Source organism: Lynx rufus, unplaced genomic scaffold (assembly GCF_022079265.1).
Source record: "Lynx rufus isolate CCGP_SWC_20201006 ecotype Redwood Valley unplaced genomic scaffold, mLynRuf1.p SCAF_4, whole genome shotgun sequence".
Lineage (NCBI taxonomy): Eukaryota > Metazoa > Chordata > Mammalia > Carnivora > Felidae > Lynx > Lynx rufus.
The window spans coordinates 29,585,023-29,610,852 of NW_025814856.1; the positions used below are offsets into that span (position 1 = coordinate 29,585,023).

Genomic DNA, 25,830 nt, shown 5'->3' on the forward strand with positions numbered 1-25,830 from the left:
AACCTAATTCTCTAAGGAAACAAGGACTTCGGCAGGGTAAGTGATAGGGTTTTGGTGGTTGATTAGGTCTTTTTTTTTTTCCCCCAGTCAAGTCCTGAAGGCAGACAATGGGCATTTGCTGGTTTTAGTCAGGTGTTTCACATGTGAGAGAACATCAGATTCCAGAATGCGGACACACTGAGTTTTGCACACAGAACTTCCACATTTATACACTTACACCACTGGTCAAGTTGGGTGTGGTTTTCAAATCACCCTATAGCAGCCAACAGGGTAACAATGAAAAGTGATTAATACCTTTGCAAATGAATAGGTCCCAAAGAACCATATCTTCTCAAGTAGAGTTTACTCAAAGTGCCTTTTGGGTGATTACTTGGTCATCAGTGCCTGCTTCCCTAAAACTTGAGAGGGCAGTGGTAACAACCATCCTAGGTCTGGAGCAACAAGAAGGAATGAGATCTAAAGCAAACCAGGAGCCATCAGAGACAGCTGGACACCAACCTGCCATCAGGTTTGAAAATGTTACCCAAAGACAAGATATTCTCAAGGGGCAAGAAAGAGTAAGCAAAAATCTTGATGTTGTTTTGTTCAATGCTCGTTTTACCTCCAAGGCTGTCAACAATGGACAACAAAGTGCTTTGTTTTCCTCTATTTAAAGAAGGTAGCAGTCCCACAGAACCTCTTCTTAGGAAAACATTACTCACAGAGCAAAGTTAATGCCGACACAGACTCTCAAAAGGACCTTCGTTATCTGATAACATCCTATATTCATATTCTTCCCCTCAAAAGACTGCTGCCTGAGCCCCTGTTCTTAATTCATTTATTTGGCCGCAGCCAAGGAAGCTTTCATATTTCAAGTGCTTTCAGGTTTCAATTTAACATATTCAGATGGACCACTGTTTTCTGGTGCCCATTAGAAAAGACAGACTCTTCCCCAGGGAGGCATACCAAAATTTAAAGAAGTAACTGGGGGCAGAAGGGAGCCTTACCTTCGATTTTAGCATATTCTGAGAGCCGGGAGTAGTTGACTAAAGCAGCCTGCTCTAGACATTTCCGGATGACTGTTTTTACCTCCTCTTGTGGTACGGGGGTAACAATATCTTTCATCAAAACCTTTAGGTGGGAAAATAAAAGATTATTAAGATGGTTCAACCAAATGTGTTACTCATTTATGTTTCTTAAAGAGCTCAAGTTTAAAACGAGCTGTGAATGCCTCCTTGTGACTTAATACTGATTGAGAGCCATCGCTAAACAGAACACACAGAGTTGTAATGCACAGTTAGGATGGCAAAACCCATCTATGAATCAAGGAAGGGCCAGGAACATATCTTCAATATATGCTAACTATTTGGGAGTCTGGAGATAAAATATCTAGAATTTTGGCAGTTTCCCCACGTTTATTCTGGTATTTGATGAATGGTAAGTGAAGCCTTGAAAAATGACAAACTAGGTCATTCAGCCATAATATTTCATTACAATCATGTTCATGTCTATATATATGTAATCTGTCTTTTACTTCCATTCTTACCCTTTCCAAGAGTGATAGAGTAGCTTTTAAAGCCCCTTCAGGTCGACCGAATGGAAAGCAATACCTAAAAAACAGAGAACATTCTTCAGGTTGCCCAAATACATTACATTTCAGCATGAAGTATGCTGCAATTTGATTCCTATAGCAACTCTTTCTGAGGAACAGAAAATGCTTTTTATTTTGTCACGTTGTGTTATGTTAATCTGAATTCACACCATATATGTGTGTATATAATGTATATATGTGTATGTGTGAATAATGACTAAAGAGGGACTCTGCAAGTGTCTGCAGCAGAAAAGAATATTTAGAGTGATGGCATAAGGCTCTGTTTAGATTTCTATTGTGAAGGAAAACCATTTGTTAGCTCACATGTGACCTTATATATTATTATAGAGACCAGGAGTAAAAAAAAAAAAATTAGTTAAGACAGGCTAAAATCCTAACATAATTACTCAAATCTCCAAAGGCTTTACTAGAGGAAATGAAGGAGTGTATTTTGAGCAAATTCATGCTTTTGCTAGATGTACTTCTTTGACTGCAGTTTTTAATTGTCATGGGGTCTTTTGTTACTGGCAATACATCTTGCATATAGCGAATAATCAATAAAAATTTATCCCAGAGGATTTTGATGGCACAGAAAGAGCTAGGTCCTGTACTCCTAAGAGTTCCATTGACTATTTGGGGCTGTCACAGGCCTTTTGAGCCACTGTTCCTCATGGTACCAAGGGACCAGCAGAGGCTACTTAAATTCAAACTATCTCCTAGGCGTGTGTCCAGCTGAGTGGTCTGGGGCAAGTTCCTTAACTCTCTCAGCTTTGGTTTACTTTTTATTTGAGACTGTGACAGCGACCTTACAAAGTTGCTCTGGGAATAAAAAATCGAGTTAATGCCTAACCAGCCGTGAGTCCTGTATCTTGACCCCTAGGAAATGTTTAAGAAAAAGGATCAGTTTATTATTATAAATGTTCTTACTATTTTTGAGTTACTATCTCAGGATCTCTAGTCTACAAGCACCAGTGCAGCGATAGAAATGTCTAATTTGCTGCAAGGCAGAAGCGGGCTATGTGGTGCAAGGCTGGACTTGGACCTGCTCGCTGTGTCAAGGGCGCGGGGTAGAGTCAATCTGCCAAGGCAGATCTAAGTTTCCTTCTTTCCCTTAGTAGATGGCTAGCCCTGTTTCTGAGGTAAGAGAGAAGGTGGACACTCTCATATGGATCCCACTGCCTTCCTTCCCTGTTCATGTGATCTGATTCACAGGAGTTTTCACGGGTTTAGGAACCTTGTAGAAATTTCACATTCAGCTTCTTAACAGAGATGTAAAAAATGGATTGATGACCAGGGTCAGCTTGCAAAAGGAGGGCTCTGTTCTTTTAGTGGAAGTACAATGAGCTGAAGATGTCAAAGTCTCCTGGCTATTGCGGAACACTGTCCTATTGGTTTCATTTCCATTCAGTTACCCTTTTTTGTTTTCTTAGAGGGATGGAGAGCACAAGGGAGTGGGGGACAGGTGCAGAGGAAGAGAGAAGAGAGAGAGAGAGAGAGAGAGAGAGAGAGAGAGAACGAACCCCAAGCAGGCTCCATGTTCCTGACATGGGGCTCGATCCCACAACCCTGGGATCATGACCTGAGCCGAAACCAAGAGTCAGATGCTCAACTGAGCCACCCAGCTGCCCCTCAATTCAGTTATTTCTAAATATCCAACGTGTCACTGACAGGTTAACAGTTTTAGAAAGTCAAGCCCTTTATTTGCCCCACCCCAGTCTCACCCTCTTAATTAACCCCTCGACCCCAGATCCTTACCTAAAATGTGTAATCTGATTTTCCAACAGAACTCGGAGTCTCTCTTTGATTTCTTCAAAACGTTCCTTCTCTTCAACAGTCACGGTTCCGATTCCATCAGGCCTGAAAGAAGACATGTCATGAAGTGACGGGAACCTCATACACTGACATCGTCAAATCACATCTCTAGCAGGAGGAAACTGTCCACTTCAGAAGAACAATTACAATGATCGATGTGACCTTAGGAGAAGTCCTGCTTTTCAGAGGTGGCTACTAAAGGGCATGGGGTATGCTGGGGTTATCTTTTGGAGACATTTGTAGTACTGTCGCTCATTTATTGTGAAGTGGTAAAATGTATAAACTGGTGGCCAGAAAGTCCAGTTTCTAGACCTTTTGTTTGGCTCATAGCTTCTTAAGATTTTTGAACTATTTGCCAGCATTTTTTTAAAGTTTGTTCGCTTGTTTATTTAGAGTGTGGGAGGGGGCAGAGAGAGAGAGCATGCGCACGCGAGAGAGCGAGAATCCCAAGCAGGCTCTATTTGCCAGCATTTTTAAAAGTGTATTTATTTACTTAGAGTATGGGAGAGGAGCAGAGAGAGAGAGAGAGAGAGAGAGAGAGAGAGAGGGGATCCCATACAGATTCTATTTGCCAGCATGTTTTAAAGTTTATTTATTTATATAGAGTATGGGAGAGGGGGAGAGAGAGAGAGAGGGAGAGAAGAGAGAGAGAGAATCCCAAGCAGACTGCACATGGTCAGCACAGAGCCCGATGCGGGGCTCAAACCCATGAACCATGAGATCATGACCTGAGCCGAAGTTGGACACTTAACCGACTGAGCCACCCAGGTGCCCCAATTTGCCAGCAATTTTTAAAGTTAGGAAAGTTCTACAACACAATTCTTTTGAAAATTTGGAACAACTGGCATTAACTGGTGAGTAACAAGTAATAGCTTTTTAACAGGGGCAGGCAGTTAACTGTCCACATCTCTCAATTGTATTAAATATCTCTCTTGTAGGCACTTAAGTTTGGGACTCCTGAATTACGCACACAAACTTCTAGAAAAAACAGGTGCCTTGTAAATATCTGTCGTTTTTGGTGTTAAATGTTCCTAAGTGACTCAATATCTAGCTTATATTACAGATGTTCAGATTCTCTTAAGCACTAATGTATTAACTGAAGAACAAATTATAAGACATTGGGGAAAGTGAAAGACATTGATGAAAGAAATTAAAGAAGACACAAATAAGTGGAAAGATATCCTATATTCATGGATTGGAAAAATTAGTATTGTTAAAATGTCCAAACTACCCCAAGCCATCTACAGATTTAACGCAATCCCTATCAAAATTCCAATGGCATTTTTTTTACAAAAATAAAAAAAAAAAACCACCCTAAAGTGTGTATGGAACCACAAAAGACCCAAAGAGCCAAAATAATCCTAATAAAGAACAAAGTTGGAGACGTCGCAATTCCTGACTTAAAAGTTTATTACAAAGCTTTAATAATCAAAACAATATGGTACTGGCATGAAAACAGATGCACAGACCAAGAGAACAGAGCTGAGAACCCAGAAGTAATCCCTGCATGTATGGCCAACTGATATTTTAGACAGGGGAGCCAAAGATGAACAATGGGAAAGAATAGTCTCTTCAATGAATGATGTTGGGGAAAACTGGATATTCACATGCAAAAGAATGATACTGGACTCCTATGTTGCACCACTCACAAAATTAACTCGAAATGGATTAAAGACTTAACTATAAGACTTGAACCCGTAAAAATCCTAGAAGAAAGCATAGGGAAAAAGCTCTCTGACATTGGCCTTGGCAACAATTTTTTTGGATATGACACTAAAAGTAGAAGCAACAAAAGCAAAAATAGACAAGTGGGGCTACATTAAGCTAAAAAATTTCTGCACAGCAAAATATAAAGGTAACCTATGGAATGGGAGGATATACTCCCAAACCATCTATCTGATAATAGACAACAGAAATATAAAAGTCATAAAATTCTATAGAAAAAACCAAATCATTCAATTAAAAAATGGGCAGAGGACTTGAATAGACAAATGGACTTGAACAGTCTTCCAAAGGAGACATACAAATGGTCAAAAGATACATAAAAACATCACTCGTCATCAGGGAGATGCAAATCAAAATCACAATGCAGTATCACCTCACAATGGCTAGTATTGAAAAGACAGCAAGTGTTGGCAAGGATGTGGAGAAAAGGGAGCCCTTATGCACTGTTGGTGGGAATGTAAACTGGTGTGGCCACGGTGGAAAACAGTATTGAGGTTCCTCAAAAAATTAAAAATAGTACTATCACATGATTTGGTAATTCCACATCTGGGTATATACCTGAAGGAAAGGAAATTACTTTCTTGAAGACACATCTGCACCCCCGTGTTCATTGCAACATTATTCACAACAGTCAAGATATGGAAACAACCCAAGCGTCCACTGATGGATGAATGGATAAAGGAATTCATGGATAAATATATATATGATGGAATTATTTTTACATGATGGAATATTATTCAGCCATAAAAGAAAGGAAATCCTACCTTTTGAGATGACATGGATGGAACTTGAAGGCACTACGCTAAGTGAAATAAGTCAGACAGAGAAAGACAGAAACTTCAAGCTCTCACTTACATGTCTAATCTGAAAAAGTTGTACTCATAAGAATACAGAATAGAATGGTAGTTGCCAGAGCCCAAGGGCTGGCAGAAACAGGGAGCTGTTAACTAAAGGGTACAAACTCCCAGCTATAACATGAGTAATGGTACTGTATTTATATACTTGAAAGTTGTTAAGAGAGGAGATCTTAAATGTTATCGCCCACACTAAAAAATGATAATTATGTGAGGGGATGTAGGTGTTAATTAACCTTGTCATAATAGTGATTTCACTATATATATATATATATATATATATATATATACACACACACACACACACACATATATATACACATATATATACACACACACACACACACACACACATATATATATGATCAACACATTAGATACCTTAAACTTACACAGGTTAAACTTACACAGGTTACATGTTAATATCTCAATAAAGCTGGGAGAAAAGAGAACAAACCACATATGATGCGTTTCCATGCTAGTGAACTACTGGTCATTTTTTTAAAAATTTTTTTTTAACGTTTATTTACTTTTGAGACAGAGAGAGACAGAGGATGAACAGGGGAGGGTCAGAGAGAGAGAGGGAGACACAGAATCTGAAACAGGCTCCAGGCTCTGAGCTGTCAGCACAGAGCCCGACACGGGGCTCGAACTCACGAGCTGTGAGATCATGACCTGAGCCGAAGTCGGACGCCCAACCGACTGAGCCACCCAGGCGCCCCACTACTGGTCATTTTAATAACAAGAAGGACCCTAGCAAATATAAGTACATTCCAGTTTAAACCCAGTATTCTCATATTTCTAAATCGCCATCAGGTTTCCACACATTTTTCCTATTTGCTTTGGACTGTTCAAGTTGAAAATACAAAAGGAAGCTGCATATTTATAGCCCAAATTTATCTGTGCCAAATTAGATGTGGGATAATCTGACCCATTCAAAGACTTCAGCTTCCCAGATCCCGTAGTGACTTGTTGTGACTACTGGCTGAGCCAGTTTGCAGATTGGCGTGTCACCATGAAACTTCTACTGGAACATTCTTCAGTTTACAAATGGGAAGTCATCTTGAGACCAAACAAATGGTCTTATTTATAGGTCTTCTCAAGGATCCAGCATAAGTTGGGAAAATCCTGTATACTAGACCAGTCTGACTGCACAAAAGACTTGGCAAATGACAGCAATGTACCTCCTGTTAGGGGTTAATTGGTCAGCTTCCCTTCTTTATAAATACTAAAAATTCCCCACTTGGAAAAAAAAAAAAAAGAAAGAAAGAACAAGAAAACTTCCCCTCCCCCACATTATTAAAAACACCCCTTAACAGTAAAATTCTCTGAAATCCATTTCTTCACACTCCCCTGAACTGCCCTGAAGAAGGCCAAATGGTAAATATCAGGTAGGATGTTGGAATATGACTATGTCTTTATTTTCATGTTTTCTTTTTTTTTTTTTAATTTTTTTAACGTTTATTTATTTTTGAGACAGAGAGAGACAGAGCATGAATGGGGGAGGGACAGAGAGAGAGGGAGACACAGAATCGGAAGCAGGCTCCAGGCTCTGAGCCATCAGCCCAGAGCCCGACGCAGGGCTCGAACTCACGGACCGCGAGATCGTGACCTGAGCTAAAGTCGGACGCTTAACCAACTGAGCCACCCAGGCGCCCCTATTTTCATGTTTTCTAGATAAATCCTAAATGTCAATTTACAAAGTTTATTTAAATTTTTTTTCAAGATTTTTTTTCAGTAATCTACACCCAATGTAGGGTGTGAACCTAAAACCCCAAGGTCAAGAGTCGTATGCTCTATTGACTGAGACAGTCAGGTGCCCCTATTTAAAATTTTTTACATATGAAATGTCCATATGTAAATCTGCCCATATGTGAATCTGTAGTTACATCTCAGGGTGAATTCATTGGCCTCCACAAAACATAGGTGATGCTTTTTGGTGTAGTAACTTCTTATGTTTATAATCTACAACTTTCTATAGCTGTGGTTTTTATATTTAGATTTTGTTTACACAAAATACAACTCGCTAATGCACTGAACAAGTTTATCTGATTGGCATGTGCACATACTCGATTTGGGAAAGTGGGAGCCATTTTAAGCATTTTGTTTCTTAGCAGGGATTAGCCCAGAGATAAACGCTATTAAAATATAATTTACAAATCAGAAAGGGGCTTACAGATCACAGGAAAAAGCATGGAAATCATTTAACATGGGAAGCCCAGAGATGCATGTGGCTGTTTTTAGGAGATAAACCTTCCTGAAGAAAATCATTCCTCACTCAGCAAGACTTGTAAGGAAATTATTAGGCAATAAGAAAGTAACTTTTAGATTTGTGTTTGAGATGATAAAAACTAAGCATTGAGGGTGTGTCTGGCCTTCTCAGTTAATCCTCACTACAAAGGGTATTATTACAAACATAAAATTCAATTATGTTTCTTTCCCTTTTGTTCTGATGATTCACAGTTGTGATTATTTAAGGTATCAGCAGCTTCCAATTCCCTGACAACCTCCGACTACTTTCTCAACACTATTAATCTCACTATTCTAAAAAAGTAAATGACAAAAAATTATTAATGTAGTCTTTTCTTAAATTTGCTTCTTGGGGCCCTTGGGTGGCTCAGTCCATTAAGTGTCTGACTCTTGATTTTGGCTCAGGACATGATTTCACACTTTGTGAGATCCAGCCCTGTGTCGGGGGCTGTCAGCACAGAGCCTGCTTGAGATTCTCTCTCTCTCTCTCTCTCTCTCTCTCTCTGCCCCTTCCCCATTTGCACTCTCTCTCTCTCTTAAAATAAATCAACATAAAAAATTTGCTTCTTGGGGCGCCTGGGTGGCGCAGTCGGTTAAGCGTCCGACTTCAGCCAGGTCACGATCTCGCGGTCCGGGAGTTCGAGCCCCGCGTCAGGCTCTGGGCTGATGGCTCAGAGCCTGGAGCCTGTTTCCGATTCTGTGGCTCCCTCTCTCTCTGCCCCTCCCCTGTTCATGCTCTGTCTCTCTCTGTCCCAAAAATAAATAAACGTTGAAAAAAAAAATTAAAAAAAAATTTGCTTCTTAATTGCCTATATCAGTGCAAATAGTTTTAACTTAAAATGAATGCAACTAAGTTTATGTCTGTAAGGTAAATAGTACAGAATTGACCAACAAAAATAGGTGATTTAAAAAGTCGTGATTTTGACATCGAATGCAAATTTCTTTGTAACTGCCAGAATTGCTCTGAAATGGTACTGGGGACAGACGATGTTATTTTACAAACTGAGGAAGAGACAGGCAGGAATAATACAATTTATTAAAGATCACAGGTGGTAACTCTATCAGTTGAAAAGTAAAAATATCCTTTTTTGTTTGTTTAATTTCACAGCATTTTTTAAAGTTTATTTTGAGAGCAAGCTAGTGTGAGGGAGGGGCAGAGAAAGAGAGAGAGAGGGGGAGAGAGAGAGAGAGAGAGAGAGAGAGAGAGAGAGAGAGAGAGAAAGAGAATCCCAAGCAGGCTCCACACTGCCAGCTCAGAGCCCCAGGAAGGGCTCAAACTCACGGACCATGAGATCATGATCTGAGCCGAAATCGAGTTAGATGCTCAACTGACTGAGCCACCCAGGTGCCCTTCATATCATTATTTTTGAAAATTTTGTCAAGTACCAATTTCTTTTCTGTTGTTCCCTGTAATTTGTCAATGGGAATTATACAGGCTTAGATTTCTATGGGTTTGGCTTATCACATCAGGGTCACCAGTTGTGGGTTTGGCTTATCACGTTGGGGTCACCAATTGCGGGTTCGGCTTTTGGCTTTGTCCAGCAAAGCCAAGGACAGCAGAAAGGGTTACTCAAGACTCCACAAGTCAAGAGAGGTGAGAGGGAGGCTAAGGGAAGTCTCCCCAAACTGCTCTCAAGCTCCCGTATTTATTAGGCATAAATTATAGGGAAAAAACATTGCACAATATGACAGCGGTACGGACCAGTAAGAAGTATAGAAACCATGCAAAACAACAAGGCCTTCCCAAGACTACACAAGCGCAGATGCCTAAACCAGGATGGAGGACAAGATAAGATATTCCATAGATAACATGGTCTAAGGAATTCATGAGCACAGTAGGGACCCAATCCCTAAACACACATTAACTAGACATTGGTCAGCTGTTTTCAGCATGGCCAGAATTCAGTGTAATGGGTTCCCTATAATCTCCTCAGCTAGGACATAGCTAATTTGATTTCTCACAAATTTCTTATTTTTTTATTTAAAAAGATTTTTTAGTATAATTTATTGTCAAATTGGTTTCCATACAACACCCAGTGCTCATCCCAACAAGTGCCCTCCTCAATGCCCATCACCCACTTTCCCCTCTGCCCCACCCAATTTCCCAGATTTCTATGGAGCTACTAACGGAAAATCCTGGCTCAATATTTTAGGGAACACTGTTTTCAGAGAAGCAATAAAATACTTTGCCTAGAGTAGTGGTCCTCAAACCTGAGCATGCCTCAGATTACCTGGAGAATGGGGCTGAGAGTTTGTTTTCTAACAAGTTCTCTGATGCTGCTGGTCCAAGGAGCCCACTTCGAGAATCTCTGCTTTAGATCAAGAAAATATCTTGTGGGTGGCTCTTCCAGTGGTTGAAAGGGTAGGTTTGATTCAGGATTCCTCAATTCCTTTGGATTGGAGTCAATCTGGAACCAGAGATCTTCTCCAAGCAAGAGGGTCCACTTATAAAGCTACGATCCCTTCTAGAAGTGGTGTATGTGCTATTTCAAAGTGCCATCCCAGGCAGTGCTGGTTGCAAAATAAGTAGAGGAACTGTATTGGTGTCTCTCAGAAGCCCTGCTTGTGTGTGTGTGTGTGTGTGTGTGTGTGTGTGTGTGTGTGTGTGTGTGTTTCTTTTCTGGAAACATTTGGAGGTGATTCTATAATTGTCATAAAACTGGCTCTGCATGGTGTTCCTTTCTCCATACTTTTAACACTTAAGGAGTCACAAAGAATGAGAGAAGAGAGATAAAGCTGGATTTTAAATTCCAAACGAGCAAATCCCAGGCTGAGATGTGTCTTTACTCAGAACATGTGTTTAGGAACCCTGAATTTCCCATTCTTCTGTGTCCTGAAGGGTGCCTTTCCTGCCTTCTTGGTTTTTGGCTTCTTAGCACCCACAGTCACTTCTTAACACCTGAATGTCCTTCGGAAGAATGACCTTGCCCACACCGCGCATACCCTTGGGGGGAAGAGTAAACTGGGGTCCTGTTTCCTGCTGTTTATATACTGAGGGCCTTCCCACAAGCCAGTCCCCCCCTTTTATGGACACTGTGTGTCTAAGCTGGACTATGACCTAAGCTCAGTCAACTAGACACACTTTTCTGGAACCTTTATGTTGAGTAAATAACACAAAGATAGAAGAAACAGGTGGAATTGGCTCACCCCAGCAGCTGTGCCCTGACCAGACAGACTGTCCTCACAGGTCAGTAGTTCTTAATCTTTGCCTATACTTTGGAACCATGTGACAGCTTTGACAGTCTCATCCTCAAACTCTGATTCAATTCACCTGCAGGGGGATGTAGACATCCCCAGGTTATCCTAATGTGCTGTCAAGGATTGAGAACTGCTTTTGTCCTGTTTCCTACCTTTCCGCAGCTTCCTTTTTTTTTTTAATGTTTATTTATTTTTGAGTGCGAGTGGGGGAGGGGAGAGAGAGAGGGAGACACAGAATCCGAAGTAGGTTCCAGGCTCCGAGCGGTCAGCACAGAGCCCGACGCGGGGCTTGAACTCACGGACCGCGAGATCATGACCTGAGCCGAAGTCGGACGCTTCACCGACTGGGCCACCCAGGCGCCCCTCTGTAGCTTCCTTGACTCCAGTTTTCACCTCAAAAATGGAGAGGATCCAGACTTAGTTTTTATTACTTATACTGATGTGAGTTCATAAAGCACTATCTCCTTTTTCCTAGAAGGAGGGGATATGCACATCATATAGTAAAATCGTCCGATGCCTTTGAACCTAGCTTGAGAATCTCTCTCTCTCTCTCTCTCTCTCTCTCTCTCTCTCTCTCTCTCTCTCTCTCTCTCACACACACACACACACACACACACACACACACACACACACAGCAACAAGGAAATGTGGTCCTGGGCCTCCGGGTCCACCTAACTGCACACTGGCTAACAACTCACTTCTAGTATATCATGACCCTGCAAACTTGAGACAAGGTGCAGGTCCAGTGCAGTCATTTTTGGAACCCCACGAGGGACAGGAAGCTGTCCCACCTGCAGGCCACCACTGCCACCAGAAGTAGGTCTCTCTGGCCACAACAGACTATATCACTTCTGACACAACGGGCATCTCCGGAATCCACCTTTCAAGTTTTCGGCAAACCATTTTCTCACTGTCCTTCACAAAGTTGACATTTTCGGCTGCACGACAGGAAAGATGTCACGTCGGCTGCTCTTCAAGTCCTTGTCACCGTGGTCAGTACCAGTTCTGTCACCTTCACTCTCCTCACACTCGCCCATCTTGAGCCATGTCACAAATAATAATTTATCTAGAGTTGTGTCTTTTTTTTTTTTTTTTTTGTCAGACTGAAACTACCACAACCCAGCCACCCGTCTTTCAAGTTACTAGTTACGCACATTGTTCTCCCTCTCCCCAAATGCTTCGGAGCTAGACCTTGTTAATGGATGACTTTTATAGGAGGGATCTCATATGATTAAGAACTAGGCTTTTCATGTGAAACGTTTTATTTTGAGATTTGAAATTAGGTGCGAAGAATCCAGTCAAAGAAATCAAGCGGCAATGTGTTTCGTGAAAGTGACCTCATCTCCTTGGATCGTTCAATTGTCCCCCCACACCCAGGTAAGCACACAGATTCCTAGCATCTTGTCACCCTGCTGGTACAGTTCTCCACATTGTGTTGAAAGCTCGGCCGCAAAACCCTTGTTTGGAAGCTGAGCTATCTTTTCAAGACGGTCAGAGGACTAGATTCATTCAAAGCTTACAGCGAGGGATGTGTTCTGGTATTGCATCTGTTTAGTGATCAAGTGTAGAACCCAGGTGTGAGAGAATATGTATGGGTTCAAAAGACAGAAGAGGGTCTGGTCCACTTCTCTGCATACAGCCAGCTTTAAGCTCCAATCACTACCAACAAGGGGTAAAACTCCAGCTGAAGTGGGAATATACTTTCTCTCCAAATGCAAATGTCCACATATGCTGGTGCAGGCACCGTAAACATGATATATTCTCTCTCTCCAAATGGATGCATGCCTGCAGACCGCATTATGGATCCCTGAAAATGTCCTTAAACAAGCATGATAACTGAATCCTACTTGCTACTAAATTGTTCCAGCCCAGAAACATGAGAGCTTAAAGGGCCAGAGTGGGACAGAGTATCTTAGATGGTTCTTGCAATGCTCCCTAAATAGAACATGTAGACCAAAACACTCTCTTAACCTCTCTCTCTTTTGAAACGGATTTCCCCTAGCAACTCTTTATCCTTACAACTTTTAGAATGATACCTTTGAATTTAATCCAAGAGCGGAATATTTTCTTTTGTCTCTTTCAAGCGACTAGTAACTACAAATTCAAGATAACACCAAAGCATTATCATCTCAAAAGAAGACATCCCTGCTTGCTCATCTGGATGGCTTGTATAATCTCTAGGTTAATTATACACTGTAATTAGGACTCTCACATCCAATAGTCACTGCTTCATTATGAAAGCCCAGCCTTTCCCTCTCCTCCCCTCTCCCTCCAGCCCAAGCCCCTTTTCTAATTATGCCCTGATGCCCTGGGGCTCAGACACGCTGCTAAAACAAATATATCAAAGTGTTTGTATCACAAAGACTAAGATAGGAAGCAATAACAAGCAGTTTCTACAACCTTACAATTGAAGGCATTGAAGCTTCTTGAGGTTGGGTATTATTAATTTTTAAAAAAAGGGTTGGAGGGGGCAAAAATTTATCAGTGAGATCTTCTCTGACTTGTTTTCTGTTTTTCTAAATATGTAGCTAAAATCCAAAAAGATCAGAAAGTATCTTTGCTCTCTATAAATATGGGGGTGATTGAAGTCTCTCTCTACGGATCAAATCTCAAAGAACATGGATGCTATTGATACAAGGACACTAGTTAAGGGGATGGTCCAGGTGCTGAATGAAGGGAGAACCCACGAAGTGACTACAGAAGTCATATAAAATATATGCTTTGGAGGAAAGCATGTATTTCTTACCCCAGAGAGGGACCAATTTCCAAAATTGGTACCACATAGATTTTTCTCTTTGAGGAATAAGAGAAGAGATGGGTTTCTTTGTTTCTAGACAAACATAGACAATTAGGCTTTGGATTCTATCCTCAACTCCCTATGTATAGACTTCTGAGTGGTCAGACCAGTAACGTGTGGCGTTTTGGTATCACACCCATCCTGGAAAGTATGTGACATCTGAAAATATGCTTTTGCTCCAATGAATTCATCGAACATAGGATGAGGACACACGCTGAAATTTTAGAAGGGAAATTCATATTACTTGACGGTTTGCCAGGGGACAGAAAGATTGCTCTGATGGGAGTTAATTCAACACATTTTACAAGATTTTATGTCTGAGTTGGAAAATCTGCTCTTCTCACGGGGAAACTTTCCTTTAGGAATGGAGTCACATGGGTTAGAATTTAGAATAATCTAAAAAGAATTCCTCCTTGGGGTGCAGACTTTTACTTGAAATGTGTTTGGATTTCCTCCCACCCCTTCTCTTACAAGTACTTCCACTTGGTGAAGCTGCTGCTTTAGAATTTAGAGAGCATGACTCAGTTACATGCAAGGCCAACACCTGCTCAAAACTGGAAGGGCGACGAGCCACATATATCTGAGTACACTAATGTCATGTGTAAGTGTGTAACATTATATCAATAACGTGGGGGCCAATGTCATCCCCCATCCACGCCTGCCTGCTACTCAAGTGCCATATTCAGAGGTCGGTAAAACAGAACTATCCCTGCTACACAGTCCTCTCTCCCTCCTTTGGGGACAGAGAGTTAAAAAGCACTAGATATAATATCATAAGGAGTGTACATGTGTGACAGACAGAGGGAGGAAGGGATAGAAAGGTGAGATTGGAGCTAAAAAGAGACATTTACATGTGCAAAAATTATGGATTTGCTTCCAGGTAGGCATTCACAAAAAAGGAATGAAAGAAAACATTATGCAACATGGCTTGGGAGTGAGGGACCAACACTGGACATGGTGTTGCTGTGGTCCACAGGAGAGAAGATAGACGCTTGAACTCAGTAGTGGCAGTGAAGAAAAGGAGAAGTGGGTGGGCTTAAGAGATACCTAAAAGCATTGATAGGGCATAGTAACCGAAGCCTTGTGAGGTGCTGAGGGAGAAGGAGGAAGCAAGGACAACTCCCATGGTTCTGCTTGGGGAAGCTGGATGGATGGAATTACTCACTGCCTTAGGGACACTGGTGGGGCAACAGAGGAGAAAAATGAGCTAACCGGATTGTTCAGTACTTCAGATCTAACCCAAGGGATCACACAGTCTCTGCACACAGGCAGCACTGTGGCTCCAGATACCTCTCCCAAAAGAATCCTGGGACATGTTTTCAAAGATTTTTAGAACTCGTGCTCTCTTACATCTGCTTGCAGACTCATTAATCTATGCAGCTTACTTTGGATTGGGGCGGTTGGCATTATGGATTTGTTAATTGCTGATACAATGTACTTTCTACACAGGCCATATGTGAAGAGCAGCACTGGCATTCAAGAAATGTTAAATAATAATGTAAATGAGAAAAATTTCCAATCCCAATAATAAAGGGATCCAAGGAACATTGACGCAACTTGCAATCATCGGAGCTGTTTGATTGCCTTGTCACTGCGGGACAGTGACCAAAGTGATGTTAATCTAAATGTCATCTAGAAAGAATACTAAAAATATTATGGTGAAAATTAAGTACTGCAACCTTAGGAGCTGATTTAAAAATTAGAAGATATAGAGATTTACATCTGTGGGTTTTATGATCGCCAAGTGCAACCAGCTGAACATACTCACATTTTCTTTTTCTTTCCCTCTCTCTTTGAGAAAATGGGTTGTTTTTTTTAAAGAGCCGGCCCAAAGTAATGTTCCCTCAATCAGCAGTTCTTAAACGTTGCTACATATTAGAATCACTAGGGGAGATTTTAAAAACATGATACTTTGGCCACATCCCAGATTAATTAAATCAGAGCCTCTGTGGGTGGGGCTATGGCATCGGCCTTTTTTAGGCTCTCCAAGTGATTTCAGGGTATAGCCAAGTTTGACAACCAAGGCCTTAACTAAGTGAGATCTGAAGAACAAATGCCTTAGAATTACCTGGGGAGGAAATGATTAAAAGTACAGAAGCTTGACTCCATCTAAGACTTGCTGAATCAAATTATGTCAGGATGGGATCTAGTATTCTCCATGTTAACAAGCTCCCTGTGTGATTTATATGCACACTACAGGGTGAGAACTACGGCACAAGGTGAAAATCAGTGGTGGCAACTCTTATGCCTTTAGACACAGGACAAGTTCGTGTAAAAGAAACAAAAGACCCAAGTAAAAAGGAGAAATTTATGCCCATCATCTGGGAGTTTGGTTTTTTGGACTTTGTTTACAGAGGGCTGTCCTGTGCATTGTCAGATATTTAGAAACACCCCTGGCCTCTAGTCACTGGTGACAATAGTACCACCCCTTCCCTAGGTGACAATTAAAATGTCTCCAGACATTGTCAAATGTCCCCTGGGATAAAGGATCAAGTCAAGAACCACTATTCTAAAAGATGCCAAACATGTGGATGGTTCCATATCTTCCAGTGCCTGGAATTATAAGTAGCAGTGATCTTCCTGATTGACCAGATGTGTCTACTTTTGATTCGATGTTGCAGATTCACATAGGCATAGTTTTTCACAAAGATGTGGCTCAGGTTTCCAGAGAAGGTGGGAGAACCTGAGTCATCAGCAGATGAGTGGCCATTAATGATTTCCAACTGCCGCAGGAAAGGGCTCTCCCTCCACCTCTGGGTATGCTGAGTTATTAATAGGTAAAAAGTTAATGATTATGTAAAAAGCTATATTTTACCTAATCTAAAGCTGCTTGTGAAATGACAACAGGAATGGCTTCTATTGTTCAGTTAAATTCAATTAAAGGGCAATTTGTTTCCATGAGTCATGATTGCCTTCTTAATCTGGGCCAAAGAATAGATAACCTTCACATGCAAATAGTGTTCATCCTGGTTAAAAAAAAAAAAAAAGTTGGGAAAATGGTTTCCCCACACCAAAAGGTTGTTCATTAATGCTCAGGGGAGACTCTGCTCTTACGTGGTCTAAAACTCCAGATACACTCTGGCTTCCTTCACAAGGCCAAAATTACCAGGTAAGCCATATTGATTTTGGACATCTTTAGGACAAAATTAGAAAACTCTTTAGTTAATTCAGATGACTGTGATAGTATCCAGCCCGGAAATGTTGAAACTCCTCTCAAATGGCTGAATTTGGCATCTTACACCAGACACAAATGCAAGCTCCAAAGTCAGACTATGTGTTTTGAACTGGGATCACACACTTATTTGCAATAGAGTAAGTGACTGAACTTATCTGAGCCTCAAACTCCTCATCTGCTACTCATCTGCCAGATGAAACAAATAATAATATTTCCCTGGGATGTAATAAGGATAAGATGAGATAATAAATCTAAACAGCACTTCACACAGTCCCTGGCATAGAGCAAGCACTTACTAAATGGCAGCAATTATCCTTAATTTAATTAAACTTTACTTATGGAATATGACAGTGGCTTATTTAATTTGTTATTATAATCTATAGAAGATAATTTTAGAGTTTGACAGGATATTACTGGTGCTATGATACTACATGCTCATTTTGCAGATGAGAAAACTGAGGCACAGAATTAAGATACGATAATTCTGGATTTATGCAGAACAGACTCCAAACTCAGATCTTTAGAACCTCCACACGATGCTGATGTAGTGCAAAGAGGAAGAGCTTTGGACTCAAGAATATCTGAGTGTGCCACTTAAATTTGTAGACATTCAGTTTCATCCTCCACAAAATGGATGTAAAAAATAACCTGAAGATGTTACAGCGAATGAGACGGAATGTATAAAAGGATAAACTGCAGAATGCTACATGACTGGTATTTGATACTATGATTTCATCTGCATCAAAACCTGCAATATACACATAGACCCTGGAACACACATAAGCTCATCAAAGTACCATTCAAGATCCTTTTGGATAGTTTTTCATGGCACAGGGCAGTCTCAATCAAGCGTGGCGGTTTGCTTTCGGTTTCAATGCCGATCACTCAGCACCTTGGACAGCACCCAGAGAGGCTTCTTAGGGTACCTACGCAGCATTCTCTGTGTGCTTTCTCACTGGCTGCAAGCTACCATTGCTTTGCAATCTGACTCTCGTTAGGGCAACACAAACAGAAACTTCACTTCACCTCCATCCTTACATGCTGCAACTTTGAAAAGCAGGTGTCCACATGGAATCGGGGCTTTCTTTGACCTTCCCTACCAGACCGATACATGTTGATTGACAGCCTGCCACATTCTCTAGGAACTGAAGCTGGTATTTTCATTTAGTCTGCCTACAGGTGAACTGTATATATTTCAGGACTTAGAATTATTCCAGTGAACAAATTCATCCTGAAAGCGTAAAACATACCTGCTTATGAACTTTGTGTCTCTTGGTAATGCCAGGTCAGAATATCAGTTTCAAAACCACAACAACAAAACTTTAAAAGGACAATATTAATTTGTGGTGAGGATAGGGAAGGTGAGGAAGGACATAAGGATAACACTGGAAATAACTGCAAGTCTAGCTTAAAGGGGGAAAAAGCCACCAATTTGCCATTTTTATCAATTCACAATGAGAGCAGCCCTAAAGGACAGAGAAAACAGAAGAGGATAAATACAATTTTAGAACTTGCAAGTGGCTTCAAGGTGACCTCATTCTATTAGTGATTCTACTAAGAGCCATTCGTTTGGTGATAGGTTTTGCTTTGTGTTATTATAAGTCATTATCTAAAGATAGCTTTGTTTCATAAGATCAATGTGGAACTGAGAAGGGTTTGCTAAAAATGATGTAGCTACTATAAATGTATAGACCCGTCTTATGACAACCCATTCTATTTGCTCCTTACACATAATTTCAAAATTACAAAGCATGGGTTGCTTATTATGAATGACTTGGTAAGGTACCAGGTCCTTAACTAGATGCCACTAAAGAAGCAATCTGATTCACGATTCTGTTTACACATTGCTCAGTTTTTTCAATATGAAAATGTTCTAAGAGTCACTAAACACCTGACTCAAATTCGGTCCTAATACATGGTATTCTGCCCATGCCTACGATTTTCTTTTAAAGTATACCTTTGAAGAACCTTAAAGGAACAGAGACTTCAGATATACACAAAGCTTGTTGTCTGCTAAGGTGGAAGTCATGGCGTGGACAGGGGGAACGGCATAGACATTGCAAAACACAAGCCAATAGACACGTTAACTTCTTACCTTTTGGGCCCTGGATTTGCCTGGGTTTTGCAATCTTTTCTTTTTTTGGATTCCTTTTTGGTATCTTTTTTGGCCTCTGGTTCAGATGGGGAGGGAGTTTTGCTCCCTTCAGGGTCTGTATTTGGTAGCAGCCCACTAAGATATGCATGCATTTGTTGACTTTGGAGAGGGGGTGGTCGCATGGGGCATGCACAGAGTGTGGCCAGCCACAGGAGAATCAAGAGCACACATACATGCACAAACAGAAGAAAGAAAAAGAAGGATGCATCAAACAGCCAGAGCAAATGCATTCAAACTAAAATAATAAGCAAAAAAAAAAAAGATGCAAACTTGCATAAGGAAAATCGGAACTGAAAAGAAAATAAGAAATCCAAAACTGTTTCCATGACAAGATGTATAAACCTAACTGTGAATCAAGTGGCAGTCTTACAATATGAAATCCAGACAATGTGTATCATAATTCATGATGATGTTTACCAGGGAGTTTACAAAAACACTTCATTATTTTATAACACTTTCTTATTCAGTAACATATGTAGAATACAGTGTGACAACCCAGAGAATATAATGCAACTTCTCTCTCTCTCTCTTTAAAGAACTCAGTCCAAGAGGCTGTAACAGACAGTCATCAAAGTGTACATATTTATAAAAAGCAGAGTTATGCACAGATACTCCCCAGGTATCAGAGTTTTCATAAATATTTTTTATGTAAATAAAAGGTCATGTGTGGGGCTAGCAAACCTTATAACAATGGGAGGTGATGAAAACCTCGTTGCCTGTTAAATATTCAAACCTACAAGGCTATTGTTACCTAGTTCTAAATGTTGAGGTTGTGTCTCATCAAACCTCCCAGCACTAGAGAGAGGAAAAGCACACAACAAATCCCACAGATATTTCAGAGTCCTCTAGCTGGCGAAGATGAAGATAACTGACGGTCTGATTTAAAATAAATGCAGCACCAACTTTTTCGGGGTTCGGAAGCCACCTAGTTTTTCCTGGATGTGCCTTTCCTGGCTACCGGTTGAGGTGGTGCTCGAGGGAACGCAGGCTTGTCTTTATAGCAACGTGAGGCTACATACATTGGGATAGTAAACTGGCTGTGGCAATGTGGAAATTTATTCCATGTCTTCAGAGCCAAATGGTAATGTTCTTAAATTATTTGCCGCTTTGCATTATTCAGAACATGGATCTTTTCCTCCAGGAGCTGGGCAACGTCTAAAGAAAGAGAGTACTTAGTGTGGAGTTAGGAGAACTGATGTTCTGGTCTTGTCTAGAAAACCTATAAAATGAGGGGGTGGGTTACACTGTGATCTCTAAAGTTCCTCCCAGCTCTATGGTTAAACTGTAAGTGTTATGAGTATCTAGCTTCCAGCTTCACCTAGCTGCTTTCAGCTCTTGAAGTGTGCTTGGCTTTCTCCGTCTGCGGGGCATTTGTACACGCTGTTCCTTTTGCCTGGAAGCACTCAACTTCTACATGTGCTTCAGTTCTCAGCCCAATATCTCTTCCTCAGGGACACCCTCCCTGCCGTCCTCACACGCCGTCTGAGCTGTCTTCCTTTATCAAATGCTAGTAAGGAATATTACTCCTTTTTTTCAGAGCCTGGCTCTCCCTGTAACCCTGCCCTTGTTCGGGGCCTTGTTTTGCTCACCATGTACGCTGAACGTATACCAGAGTGCCTGGCACTCAGTAAATAATCACTAAATATTTATGGAACGAATGATAGCAACAAGAAAGGTAAACATTTATGAGGCTCTTGCCACGTTCCAGGCATTGTGCTGAGCCCACATGCATCCTCTTAAACACCCCATGAGGACACTATCATCCCTGTTTTACAGATGAGACAACTGAGGCATGGAGGGTTCAGTTGCCATCCAGCATGTCTGCTAGTAAACGGAGGAGCCACGATTTGAACCTAGATTGTTCTACCTTCAGAGACCACTTTAGAAGTCCTGTTTGCCATTTCTTTTAAGTTTCTTGAACAGAGAGGAAACTAAGACCCGTGTGTTCTTGTGTGTGTGTGTGTGTGTGTGTGTGTGTGTGTGTGTGTGTACTACAGAAGGAACAGGAAGGGATACAGAGTTAGAGACAATTCTAAAAGCAGGACAAGTCATACACCATTGCCAGTGCCTTAAAAAAAGATCTTTTTTTTTTTTTTTTTTGAGGAATACCTCTGGACAAGTGCTTACCTGTTCCCATGGACATGGGACGCACAGAAGGCAAAGCTGTAGTGAAGGAGAGTGGGGTCAATCATGGCGCCATTTTCTGCCCGTTCAAGCAAGTCTCTGAGGTAGCAGAGATGTCGGTGACACCCTCGGACTCCGTTTCGGGCGCAATACTCGTCTAGGACAAACACCTGGCCAGGACTGAACCAGCCCTGTTTGGGGAATAAAGGAGAGACTTTCTTTTAAATACAGGTTTTTTTGTGTTGCTGTTTTGTGTTTTGTTTTGTTTTGTTTTGCTTTTTGGAGAGCTGCTACAGTTGGAAGTAACTAGAAAAGGGGGTTTAAAAATTTCGAGAGCCAACACTTGCTGATTTCTTCTAAAGTCCCAGCCACTGTGCTAACCGCCTTGTGTGTGTGCTGGCTCCTTTGACCCTTGGGACAGCACTATGGGGTAGGCCCTGTTTTCCCTGTTGGATGGGTGGGAAACTCAAGGGAAGACATGGAATTTCCCTAGCATCCCAGAACTAGTAAGTGGTGGAGTCCGGATTAGCAGACAGCATGATTCCAGAAACACAATCGCACTCGCTGCTCTAACACTGAACCTTACACCTTCTAAGAATGTTGGGGTGGAGACAGGGTGAGAGCTTGGTTACTGATACGAGAAAACAGTAACATGACGTCTTATATTGGTACTGTGCTTTATACTTGACAAAGAACTTTTGCTGGAGCCCCACAGCAATCCTGTGAGGTAGACAGGGCAGGTGTATCTCCATCTCACAGATGAGGAAACAAATCAGGGCTGTTCAGGGACTCACAAACAATATAAAACAGAAGTAGCCCTGGCTTATTTCATGTCTTCTGCTTTTCCTACTCTGAAGCACTAAAGATTTTAGGATTGGTCGACATACATTTTAGGACTTCATACATTCTTTCCCTCTGAAAGGAAATCTTTTTAAAATTTTATAATGAAGATACTGACCAAACTTTGCAAAGAGAGCATCGCGACTAAGTTTTCAAGTTGTGAACCAGACAGGATACAATTAAACTCCAAGGTGCTTCTTGGGCCCTGGCTTAGCATTTTGCTTTATTTTTTTTCCCCTGGCAATTATTTGTTTTCTCATTATTTGCTTGCTGTATGACCAGATGAAACGCTGCTATAAAAGAGAATCTGGATGGAATCTCTGATTCAGAGCAGTTGGGAAGCATGATGGCATAGAAATTGCTGCCTCCATGATGCCCTTAAAAAAATAGATGCTCAGGAAGGCTGAGAGACTATCCACTCAAGGTCACCCGTCAGCCAAGCCTGAAAGCAAATCACTTCTTTTGGTTTTGGTACTTTTCCGAAGCAAAAATAAAAATAAAAATAAATAAATAAAAATTTAAAAAACCCACAGGTTTCCCTCACTGTCTGAAAAAGGAACGTTCCCATGAAACCTTTCATAAGCCAAAATGGTGTATAGTGGAGAAGCAATAATCATTTTGTACAAGCGAAAAATCCTCTTTGAATTCCTTTTGGTTATTGAAAACAAATACTAATGGAGGTCTTTCGCAAAAGCAAAGTGGCTTAAAGCGAACTTTTCGTTAGTGGGGAGAAACCTGTGAACCAGCTTAGGTGGTATGTTGTAAGCCAGGAATTTAGAATTCTTTGAAATATAAATCTAATTTTACTTTGCGGGTCCTCTCTAAGTCTTTCGAATATTGCTCTCCGCCTTGGGAGAGAAGAGGCAAGAGACAGTGACAGGGGGCGGGTGTAGGCCACAGAAGTGCAGAGAGGGAGGCCTCTGCAATACTCTGATCTTGTATCAGTGATCTGGGGAATCTTCGATTGACAACACGCAGCTTAGCAATGCATCCAACGAAAGACGGCATCTTTCCTATTTCAAATTATAAGTTACTGCAGAGGGCGGGAGAGTAGTCGAGGCAGTGGGCTGCCCCTATAGGCAACTTCTTTGCCACTCCATCTGCTACCCCAAATGCTAAATCTTAGAAACAACACTGCTGTGAAAGATTAAAATATATTTTCTACGACTCAGATGACACCAAGTCTTTTGTAGATGCCAAAATAGCTGCTTTGAAAAGAGTTGAAGAAATATCAATTAGGAACTCAGTCGAAGACACAGAAAAATTTATGTATCCCTGCTGGTCGGTCTCCAAAACTAACTGAAAAAAAAAAAGATTGTAATAATGAGAAAATGAAATATATAGAGGCAGGAGATAAGGTCCTTTTAATTGCTGTTATGTTCTGAAATTTGGGGATAATGATTAATAGATACAGGTATACAAATGCAGAGGGAAACGATTTTATGCTATTCATAATTAATTGTGGATTTTGGAGCATATTTTTAAGCCTATATGTGATTAATGCGAAGCAAGTTTCAAAATTTCACTTCTGGCTTAATTTTTTAGAGCATTTACTAACTCTTCTTAGTGACAAATCTCTTGGTGAAAAAGAAAATTGTTTTAAAAAATGATGATGTGAAAAAAGTCTTGAAAATAAAACACTTTAAAAAATTCCTCAAGAGAATAGGAATTATACATAAAAGGGAATGACTTCAGCTCAGCGGCATATTCTTACAACTTTCATGAATGCAATTTATAATTATGTGAATAATCACATAATCATAGGAAACACATTTGGGAAAAATTGCCTTGCAATGCAAGGTAAGCTTTTTTTTTTTTTTTTTTTTTTTTTTTTTTTTTTTTTTAAGTCAAAGTGATGTGTTCCTTTCCAATTTGGCAAAGTTCAGATTCTTCTGATGAAGTGATTCTAAACCCGAGATCATCAATGAATCTTTTATGAGACGCAGATTAATAAATTATTCCATATAATCCCGTTTCTGTTTTTAAGACTATTTTATCTACTATTTTTAATAGTTTGGCTCCTGGTTATAGGAAAAAAACCAGAATTTAAAATAAAAAGTAGTAAGAATAGATTGAAGAAATAGCGTGTCATAGGAAAGAAACACATTTCATCATATTTATATTATCGTCAATAATATGTTAACGTTAGTAAATTATATAGTATTATAATATACAGACACATTAACCTTAGTGTGCAGAGTCAGGGATGAGGCTTTTCCTCTTTGTAAAGTCATTTCGTTATGTCCCCTTACCTTTCCCATCTATAAAGTGGGATTCATATCATTTACCTTTAAGAAATGAAGTAACAATTTATGGTTTATAGAAGGAAATAAACCGGGTCTTTTTTAGGCTTCTGAATTTGATTAGTATAAAGCCCAAAATATATCTTCAGGAATCCAATAAAGACAGAATTTTTAAAAAGACATAATAGTTGTCCCTTGAATTTAAATGATTTAAATCTAGGCTCAGAGCAGGATTTCAAGAAATGTTGATGCTCTTGCTGGAGAGCTGGACTTCCAAATGTCTAAAGCACCATAAAAAATTCCCCCAAAGGGTGAAAAACGCTTCAAATACTATGACTAACAAGAAGCCGTCCAAACAAACAAATCCAAACCAGTTTAGCTTCTGAAAAGCGAAGTGACATTTATTTACAAATCATTTTAATTTTTGAAAAATAAACAAAAAGAACACATCCATTTCTGAGACCAAAGCACAGGGTCTTATCATCTGAGAAGGGGAGGGAGGGGGAATCTTAAAGTCTTAAGAAACCGAGGCAATTTTTACAAGTTCTCCACAAGCAGGTGCCAAACTCGATTACCCTCTTGGGAATATTTCTCATGTAGCAGCTGAAAAGGGGGAAGCTTAGATGGGGAGTCTGGGGAATTGGATCTGTCTCTACTGATAACTGCCTCCCGCTCTGTCTTCTTTGGTAAGTAAAACTATCTCAACCCAGGAAATCAAGAACACATTTACCATTGTTAAAGGGGCTCTGTAACAGAGAAAAGAGCTTTTGATATAAAGGTAGAGAAATACCGCATTTAAAAAAAAAATGTTAATCGTGTTTAAACTGCTGTAGACCAAAGAATATACTTGCCAGGCAAGAATAGGAATCATTAAGTCTGTGATCCAAAGTAAGGCGTTGCACCATCTCAAAGAGGGAAGCGTGGTCAAAGTTACAGGGGTTGGAAGAGATAAATTCATCCATGCCATGTTTTTGAGCTCTATCTGCGTCTGTTCATTTATACATGTAGAGAGAGACACAATTTAGAGAAACACATCACATTTTCTTTGACATTTCAAATACACAGGAATTCACTAGGCATTATGAAT

The 25,830-nt window shown here is 40.5% G+C and overlaps 1 protein-coding gene across 13 annotated transcripts in view; it reads right to left on the reverse strand.

The window, feature by feature from the left end:
* Positions 1 to 25,830, reverse strand: part of CADPS (calcium dependent secretion activator) — a 477,681-nt gene that overhangs the window by 116,258 nt on the left and 335,593 nt on the right. For 12 of the 13 annotated variants that reach the window (XM_047095935.1, XM_047095936.1, XM_047095938.1 and 9 more), the window contains 5 exons: positions 25,595 to 25,731; positions 21,664 to 21,851; positions 3,326 to 3,427; positions 1,526 to 1,589; positions 987 to 1,110 (listed from right to left, as the gene is read on the reverse strand). In XM_047095935.1, coding sequence (XP_046951891.1) covers positions 987 to 1,110; positions 1,526 to 1,589; positions 3,326 to 3,427; positions 21,664 to 21,851; positions 25,595 to 25,731 — 615 coding nt within the window. The remainder of the gene's footprint in view (positions 1 to 986; positions 1,111 to 1,525; positions 1,590 to 3,325; positions 3,428 to 21,663; positions 21,852 to 25,594; positions 25,732 to 25,830) is intronic. The other variant, XM_047095933.1, reaches the window with a different exon arrangement.